Genomic DNA, 9,460 nt, shown 5'->3' on the forward strand with positions numbered 1-9,460 from the left:
TGCCCTCGCCCCTCCCAGACACGCCCCCGCCCCTCCTGTACCCGCCCCGCCCCTCCCTGACCTGCTCCGCGTCGAGCTCGGCGGCGTCAGCAGCCGCCGCTCCACCTCGTCCGCCTCCGCTGTCGTGGCCGCGGCGCCGCCGCCGGACGGGGCGCCCGCCGCTCCGCGCGCCTACCCGCTGCCGAGCCTCCCCGCGCGCCTACCCGCTGCCGGACCTGCAGGTCGTCCTCAAGCCGGCCAACCCGCGGCTGGCGCCCACGGCGCGATTCACCGGCGCGACCGGCGAGCCGAGCCAGCAGCTGGCAACCGCGGGGGAGCGCGCGCTGCTGCCGCAGCACCCGCCTTCATCTTCCGTGACTTCGACGGCATCGTTCAGGTCCATGGGCCGGACGAGCGCCAGCGGCCGTCGCGCCGAAGCAGTTGAGATTTCCTGAAACTTCAGCGCGCCACGAGTGAGGGGTTGGCCCTGTATTGACCCTCCCGCCCCGTACAAGTAAGGGGCGAAGACCCGCCCCGTAACCGAAAACAGCAAAAATCGGAGCGGGGGCCGATTTTACGGGGTCTGCTAGACGGCCGGGTAGAGCCCTACCCCGTATATCGGCGGTTATTATACGGGTTTGGCCCTTTTAAGGGGTCTGTTAGACCTGCTCTTAGACATGCTCTAAGGCACGCCGTCGATCGAGAGCGGGAGGCAGGGCAGCCAACCTATGTACAAAATGGACAGGGGCATCGACGTGTCGATCCGCAGATGACGCAGTACGGCTGCGGGTGGTGCGGCGGCCCGTACCACGGCGTGTACACCGGGGCCTTGTTCGCCTCACTATTGTCGCCGGCGCCACCCTTCTTGTCGCCGCCCTTCTCATTACCGCTGTCCTTGCTCTCGTCCTTGACTGGGCCAATGGAGACGACGTGCGTGGTGAAGCGCTTCTTGCGCAGCCTCTCCACGACGTGGACCGGGTCGACGGTGCCCACCACCGTCATCTCCTGCTTCTCCATGTCCACGACGATCTGGTCGATACCTGAAGAAATTCAGATATGGCCGGATCAGTGGGCGCACTACACTATAGACTGATTGCGATGAAGCAGAGCAAGGGACAAACGGGAAGGGGAGAAGAAGAAAGGGTGATGGCCAGTATACCGTGGAGACTGGCGATGGCCTCCACGGCCTTCTGCTTCTGCCTGGCGTCGTGCAGATCCAGCTTTAGCACACCCTTCTGGAACCGTCATACAACAGAACAAAATCAGCTAAAACCATGGACCGCAATTGAAATCAGAAAAGGAAAGCCCCGATTTGATAGACTGTGAGTAAGCACCTGCTGCATGGCGTCAATCGATTCGACCCAACCCAACTACGATAGACGGATTTGGAATGGTGGAATGAAATGCTAGGTGATGATTGTCTTGTATGGTTTAGAACAAACCGTCGTATGATCTGAGGGTCTAGGGAGTGACGGAGGGTGGATTTTATAGGGGCAGCCAAGGGTTCAACAACCTCGCGGTAAAAGTCTCGGTGTTTTATGTTTTTCAAACAAAGGTGTCGTAGCAGCAAATGTGGCGCAGAATGGAACGTGTGGGTGGATAAATGCACAGCGGCCACGTAAGCAGGGGTTAACGTAAAATAAACAGGGTTAAAGCTTTAAAGGCCAGGTTAGGAACTTGGTCGGCAAAACATCTTTAGGTCAAGAACTCGCCAAAAATATCATTTTCTCCACAGTAAAATACAGATTTTTTTAAATAAAAAGCTAGATAGGCATATATTTGAATGTATTTGCTAATTCTCAGTCAACTAAGAATTAAGATAGAGACCAGTCAAGTCCCCAGCCTTTGGACTTGTATCATAATTCATGTTAGTGGTGAGTTTCATGTCAGTTGTAACTGAAATTTTTTCAGTTGAAAATGGGTTACAAGCGTGAAAAATAGTTTTCATAGCGCAAATTTATTGGATGGCAGTCACTTCACTCAGACAGACCCTAATTAAAGTACACACATTATTAATTGTCAAACGCATTGACCTATCCAAAGGTAAAGTAGGCTAACCATACTTAAATAGTTTGAAATCAAACCTCTATCTCTATCCCTGAAACCAAGCAATCTATACTTGGTGTTTTCAGTTGGATTTGTTTCCCGTATCGTAAAATACAATTTGACCAAAATTATCGTCACTCTCATTGACTACACGTGCTCATGTATCGTATCTATCTTCTACCTCTCATTTCTTTCTTTTGGTTCGCCTTCTCCTCTCCTAATTTTTATATCTCTGTCTTGAGAGCAGCTCGCCCTTGTCCTCATAGATCCACCATGCACCTGTCCTAGAACCTCCCTACACATGGCCAACGATAAATTTAATTAGTGTAGCCACTGTAAATGTACTCATGAGCTGCGGTAATTAGTTTGGGCCGGAGGAAGTATCAATTGTCATGGCATTCCTAAATCTTAGGGCATTTACGGTGGAAGGTGGTTATGTGTGATTGAATGCTTAAAGATAGTGATTATTGCACATTATTTTAGTTATTCTGAGCAAAAAAATTCTTTGGTTGGCCATAAAAGTGAAGTTAAACAAAAAGTATCATTGCTATGCATCCGTAATCAAGATCCGGAGAAAACAAAGACGACCTAACAGTGTGCTATGGACGATTATGTTGAATACAACGGTTACAGTAGACTCACCACTAGAACTTTCTTATATTACAAAAAAAGCATGGGATGGCGGCGGTGCTTGTGCGGATGTAATCGCCTTTTCATTAAACAAAAAGTATCATTGATCTGGGAGCGACGGCGGGTAGGTTTTGTAGGCGCAGCCAAAAGTTCAACGCCCTTCGACATGGACGAAGAAGGCGCCTGGATATTGATTCTGACATTGTTCATACCCTGCTGAAATTGAGAGAAAACAACGAGTCATATAAACTTTCTCTCTGCTGCACCTGGGTTCTTGCCAGTCTTCCATACAGAATTTGAATACAGTTTGGGTCCTACAATTAATAATTTAGTTTTAATTTTGCTTCCAGCTTGAGCTTTAGGCTTTGATCTTGCACCATCTCGGGTTTGTTGGTTGGATACATGTTCCTACATAGAAGAAGTCTGAAGGGTAGCAACCAACTCCAAATTTTGTTGAATTGCATGTGCCATCTACTGAATTTGGTTTTTTTTAAATGGGGGAAATATCGTCCCAACTTCTGCATCCAAAGGATTCATACGGCTTTTTTATTAAATTATTCACAACACCTTACAAGAGCAATACAAAATATCAAACTCGAAGCCACCTCGCTAAACCTACAGAGGGATGAAGGGCGTGACAATTCACCAACTCAAATCATCCAAAAACCAAATGCCTTCCCAGGCCGCCCAATAGCAGATGAGAAGCACATCCAGTCAAGCAGACTCTCAGCATACGTCGACGCACACGCCATAGAAGTTGCTACCGCCGTCTTCCTCGACTCCATCTTGAAGAGAGATCATCGCATTGACCATGCCAGGCTTGTCATCGATGCCGCCACGGCTTCGGACGACTCCACCATCATGCGCGTGTCCATCACACTGCATCCGTCCCGAGACACCACTGCACCATGCCGCGGGGACTCGACGACGCCGACACAGCAAAAGCACACCGCTCCACCTCAGCACCACCGCCATCCGTTGTCTGCTCCAAAAAAACGATGCCCCCAACAGGGAGAACGGCGTTGCATGCCGCCATTATCCGATCCGGGAGACCCGGGTCTAGGGTTTCCCTTGGAGCAGCCCAGGCGAAGAATGCAGACTATAGAGACAATGCCTTCAACAAGGTAACGATGAAACACGCCGCCATCATCCGCCATGAACGAAGTCCAGGCCGGTTTTCACCGGCAGCTGCGCCTCGCCATCGGGAGCTAGGCGACGGATCGCAAGATCTGCCACTGCTAGCCACACAACTAGCCAATCTCCCCCGGCGAGAGAGAAGATCACCACCGCGGTGCCACAGTCAGCGACACCTGATGCCCGGCACCTGCCACCAGGTCGACGCCGTCACCTCCATCGCCATCCAGGGCCACCGTCCTTGGTGCCGTGGTCCTAGACCTTGAGGAGGAGAGCACGAGATCCGCCCCTATCCCCACCCGCCTGGCGATGCCGAGGCGAGGAAGGAGGAGAGGACCGCACCGCCCCCATCATCGCTAGGATCCGGGGCCGCGCCGCCGCCTCCATCATCGCCCGCCCGGCGAGGCCGCGGCGAGGAAAGGAGGAGAGGCCGCACCGCCATGTCCAGAGCCGCGCTGCCATGTCCAGGGCCGCGCCGCCGCCCCCATCACCGCCCGCCTGGCGAGGCCGTGGCGAAGACGGGATGAGAGGCTGTGCCGCCATCGACCGGCAGGGAACGGGACCTTCCCCCAACACGGAGGCGTGCCTCCTACCGCCGCACCAGGGGACCACGCGTGTATCCCCGCCGCCCCCATCACCGACCGCGCCAGGCTTCGCCGGTGGCAGCCTCAGGGGACAGTCAGGGGAAGGGAGGGAGGTGGGGAAGGCGGCGGGGGCCTAGGTTTCAACCCCCGAGTCGCCTGGAGGGGGACGACCCGAGGGGTACCTCTTGTCCTCTGCTGAATTTGGTGAGGTGTTTCCTCTTTCCTGGAAGATAAATTATTGTTTCTAGATTTCCAAAGGCACCACGTGAAGGTTAGTATGTTCCGCACGGAAGCGTGAGGTTGGTTCATGTTCAAAAAATTCAGACTGATTTGAAAAAGGGATTCAAAATTGATCTTATAAACCAAGGGGCACTAAACCATGCAGCTCTAGCAAAATTACAATTAAAGAGAAGTGTGTATCATCTTCTAAGAAATCCGCATCCGAACACTTGCAGTCTTGGAGTTATATATTTATTTTTTCCAAATTTTCTTTAGAAGTTGGACTCTGACAAGGTGAACTTGCCTTGGCTTTGACTTACCTAGTTCTTGTAGTTTTTGAAGACAAGCACAGTAACAACTTTTTTGTTCGTTTACCCGAGGGTGTGAGTTTCTAGCATATAATATTGTTGTCCCGAGAGTAGATGATTGTTGTTTGTTTGATAATATTTTCCATATGTACCTGAAAAAGCGCATCAATTAGCTGGTTGTTACATGCCTTTTGGTTAGGGAGCCACAAATCCTTAACATGGGAAGGATAAATAAAGTTGTCCCATTGCACAATGAGAAATTTCTGCGTACCAGGAGTAAGGCAGGAGGTCACAGCTCAAATTGGATGTCGAATGAGAAGCAATGGAAGGCTATCTGGAAGGTTAAGGCTCCAGGGAAGATGAAGATTCATATGTGGCGTTTCGCTCAGGATTGTCTTCCTACGGGGATCCAGTTGCGGAAGAGACATGTCCCAGATACAGTCCCATGTGTGTTTTGTGATCGAACAGAGGGTCTGGACCATGCTCTTTTGACGTGCCAGTTTGCTCGAGTTGTGTGGCGTGAAGTGAAACAGCGTGTCCCTCTTCGGCTGGAACGCAAGACCTTTACCACATACCGGCAATGGATTTTTGATTTCATGGAAAGGTCTAATGAGCTCCAGGCTACCACTCTTGCCGTAACTCTGTGGCACATCTGGGAGGCAAGAAATGAAGCGAGAAATTCCACTGCTAAGCAGAATCCGATTCGGACTTGTGGGAAGATTCTAGCCTATGTCGATCTCATTAAGGAGAACATGTTCAAAACAACACCAGCATCTCGTGTGACTCCAGAAAACCAGCTCCAAAATGGAGCCCACCGCCGCAGGGTGTGATTTGTCTTATGTCAGATGCAGCTTTGTTTGACGGTGAAGGGTTTATGGGGCTAGGCATGGTGGCGCGGGATCACAAGGGTTCTCTCTTGGTAGCATGTCGCCAGCGGATCCAGGGCTTGCTCTCTCCCGAGGAAGCCGAAGCTCTAGCTCTTCAGCGTGCTGTCCAGTTGGCCAAGGAGGAAGACTATGATAAGGTGGTATTCACCTCAGATTGCCTCTCTTTAATACATCGTCTCAAATCTGGTGTTATGGACCGATCAAATGCTGGTATTCTGGTTAGTGGCATCAAAGAGATGACTACCTCCTTCACATCAGTCTCTTTCTCTCATGTGAGTCGTATTCTCAATGTAGCACCGCACAATTTAGCTAAGTCTTGTGTTAGTTTTGCCTCGTCTGAGGTTTTCTATTCTGTTCCGGATTGTATCCGGGGAACTATTTGTAATGATGATATGATTTGATCAATAAAGGCGTTGTTTACTGTCAAAAAAATGAGATTGTCATAGATGGTGTACCAATCTTGACACTAGGGGGAACTCCAAATAGAAATGTTGCCAATTGTGATTTTGTAGAACGAGTGGTCTTTGAGTATTGGTGGAACTTTGAGAATTGAGCTCTAGAAGGTGAACTTAGGGGTATTGGGTTTTGGACGCCAAATGAAGGATTCTGGAAAATATTTGGATTTCAGCACTGTGTGACGTAGCTCATTTGGTTGATTAGCAATTCTACAAGATGCCATAAGGATACGAGCATGATTCATGGCTTGGATTTTACGAATACCTAACCCTCCTTCATCTTTTGGTGTGCAAATATCCTTCTGATCTCTAAGAAAAAAGGATTTTGAATTTGTTTCCTTTCTAACTCCCATCCACCAGAAGCTCTGGATAATGGCAGTTAGGTTGGCAATAAATTTCTTTGTGGAGAAAACATTCTTCATGTAGTAAACTGAGATAAATGAGAAAACATATTTTATGAGAATGCGTCTTGTGGCATGAGATAGCTTTTGTTCTTTGCAAGTGCTAAGTTTGCATTTGAACTTATCGAGAACAAAGTTGTAGGCTGTCGTCCTATCCTTCCCTAGCATATGAGACGGTGCCCTAGATGGGTGAAGTTGCTGTCAATGTCAACAACATGGAAGACTTGCTAGCTTGATAGATTTGATGACAGTGGCTGAGACATTTCTTCTGAATATAATCCCAGATTTTGACCAATTAGGTATTTGTCATGATGGTGAGCAGAAAGCTTGGATGATGATCGATTTTCATTTGAGTTTCTTCCTTCACTATTGCTTGACCACTATCTAAAGATAATCTGCAAAAAGAAGAGAGTGAATCGGCGGGCAGTTTCTCCCTAAGGTTATTCCCACAAGAGAGTTAGATGACATAGCTTTAAGGATCCAATGGAGTGGGTTTGTACGGATATACCAAAACCAGATCCATGCCCAAATCCATTAGCCTCGCTCTATCCCGCCCACGAAAGTATCCATGGGCATGGATGTCGCTCCAAATCCAAATCCGTCGCATATCCGGATATCCATGTGTCTACGCACTATATACATTAACATAATAATATTTGAGCATAATAGTAACATTTTGGCAGCATTTCAATAGTATTTTTTTGTATCATTTCAACAATAATTATGTGGGCAATAAATAGGAGGAGGTGGAAGGGCGACAAGGTGAGAGTAAGCCCACCGCCTTCCCACGCGTCTTGTAGGCAGAGGAGAGATGAACTACGAGAAAGGTGGAAGTGAGGGCCACTGGCCAAGCCCTCCCTTGCAATGTGCGAGTGAGTGAGAGAAGATGCCATAAAAGAAGTGGTAATCAGGGGTTACGTGTTATACTTAGTGGGCCTTTGGTGATTTTACCCTCAAGAGAGGGGCATCTAGGTTTAGGTAAAATCTCATGTCGCACTGACATGTAGGTTTCACATGCTAGCTGGATATCTGTTGAATATCCATGGAGCAAAACCTCTATCAAGGCCCGTGATACGTCTCCAACGTATCTATAATTTCTTATGTTCCATGCTAGTTTTATGATAATACCTACATGTTTTATTCACACTTTATAATGTTTTTATGCATTTTCTGGGACTAACCTATTAACAAGATGCCACAGTGCCAGTTCCTGTTTTCTGATGTTTTTTATTTCAGAAAAGTTGGTTTACAAATATTCTCGGAATTGGACGAAACAAAAGCCCACGGCCCTATTTTCCACGGAGTGTTCCAGAAGTCCGAAGAAGAGTCGAGGAAGGCCAGCAGGGGGCCCACACCATAGGGCGGTGCGGCAGTGGCCCCCCCCGCGCCGACATGTGGGGAGGGAGCCCCCTGGCTCCCCCGACGCTGCCCCTTCGCCTATTTATTCCTTCGTCTCGGAAAACCCTAGTACCGGGAGCCAAATTACGAGAACAGTTCCAGAGATGCCGCCGCCGTCAACCCCATCTCGGGGGCTTCAGAAGATCTCCTCCGGCACCCTGCCGGAGAGGGGAATCATCACCGGAGGGCTGTACATCACCATGCCCGCCTCCGGATTGATGCGTGAGTAGTTCATCCTTGGACTATGGGTCCATAGCAGTAGCTAGATGGTTGTCTTCTCCTATTATGCCATCATGTTTAGATCTTGTGAGCTGCCTATCATGATCAAGATCATCTATTTGTAATGCTACATGTTGTGTTTGTTGGATCCGATGAATATGGAATACTATGTCAAGTTGATTATTGATCTATTATATATGTTATTTATGATCTTGCATGCTCTCCGTTGCTAATAGAGGCTCTGGCCAAGTTGATACTTGTAACTCCAAGAGGGGGTATTTATGCTAGATAGTGGGTTCATGCCTCCATTGAATCTGGGACAGTGACAGAAAGTTCTAAGGTTGTGGATGTGCTGTTGCCACTAGGGATAAAACATCAATGCTTTGTCTAAGGATATTTGTATTGTTTACATTACGCACAATACTTAATGCAATTGTATGTTGTTTGCAACTTAATACTGGAAGGGGTGCGGATGCTAACCCGAAGGTGAACTTTTTAGGCATAGATGCATGCTAGATGGCGGTCTATGTTCTTTGTCGTAATGCCCTAAGTAAATCTCATAGTAGTCATCATGATATGTATGTGCATTGTTATGCCCACTCTATTTGTCAATTGCCCAACTGTAATTTGTTTACCCAACATGTTATTTATCTTATTGGAGAGACACCACTAGTGAACTGTGGACCCCGGTCCATTCTTTTACATCTGAAATACAACCTACTCCAATCATTGTTCTCTTTTGTTTTTTGCAAGCAAACATAATTTTCTACACCATACGTTTAATCCTTTGTTTTCAGCAAGCCGGTGAGATTGACAACCTCACTGTTAAGTTGGGGCAAATTATTTTGATTGTGTTGTGCAGGTTCCACGTTGGCACCGGAATCCTTGGTGTTGCGCCGCACTACACTCCTTCACCAACAACCTTCACGTGATCTTCATCTCCTACTGGTTCGATAACCTTGGTTTCTTACTGAGGGAAAACTCGCTGCTGTACTCATCATACCTTCCTCTTAGGGTTCACAACGGACGTGTGCTTTACCGTCACAAGCAGCCCGCCCCATGACTTATCGGATATCCGCCCCATGAAATCCATGGGCATAATCCTCCTTCATACCGTGCCCGCTGGGCCGGATATCCGTGGATAAAATTGCCACCCTTACATAGCTTCTTGAAGTGTAATGGACAATTCTTTAATAGCAA

At 48.3% G+C, this 9,460-nt stretch overlaps 1 protein-coding gene across 1 annotated transcript; it reads right to left on the bottom strand.

Moving 5' to 3' along the window:
- Positions 1 to 705: 705 nt before the first annotated feature.
- LOC124670917 (heavy metal-associated isoprenylated plant protein 39-like) lies at positions 706 to 1,344 on the bottom strand. Its single transcript, XM_047207377.1, has 3 exons — positions 1,314 to 1,344; positions 1,139 to 1,214; positions 706 to 1,019 (listed from the first exon to the last, which is right to left on the bottom strand). The coding sequence occupies exons 1-3, from the start codon at positions 1,320 to 1,322 to the stop codon at positions 706 to 708; spliced, it is 399 nt and encodes a 132-aa protein (XP_047063333.1). The 5' UTR covers positions 1,323 to 1,344.
- Positions 1,345 to 9,460: the final 8,116 nt, after the last annotated feature.

This window comes from Lolium rigidum, chromosome 7 (genome assembly GCF_022539505.1).
Source record: "Lolium rigidum isolate FL_2022 chromosome 7, APGP_CSIRO_Lrig_0.1, whole genome shotgun sequence".
In the NCBI taxonomy this organism is placed as follows: domain Eukaryota; kingdom Viridiplantae; phylum Streptophyta; class Magnoliopsida; order Poales; family Poaceae; genus Lolium; species Lolium rigidum.

Excerpts from the sequence above, each read along its gene's own strand:
- LOC124670917 (XM_047207377.1), bottom strand. Across the intron at positions 1,020-1,138 it reads GGCCATCGCCAGTCTCCACG|GTATCGACCAGATCGTCGTG; the intron begins GTATACTGGCCA and ends GAATTTCTTCAG.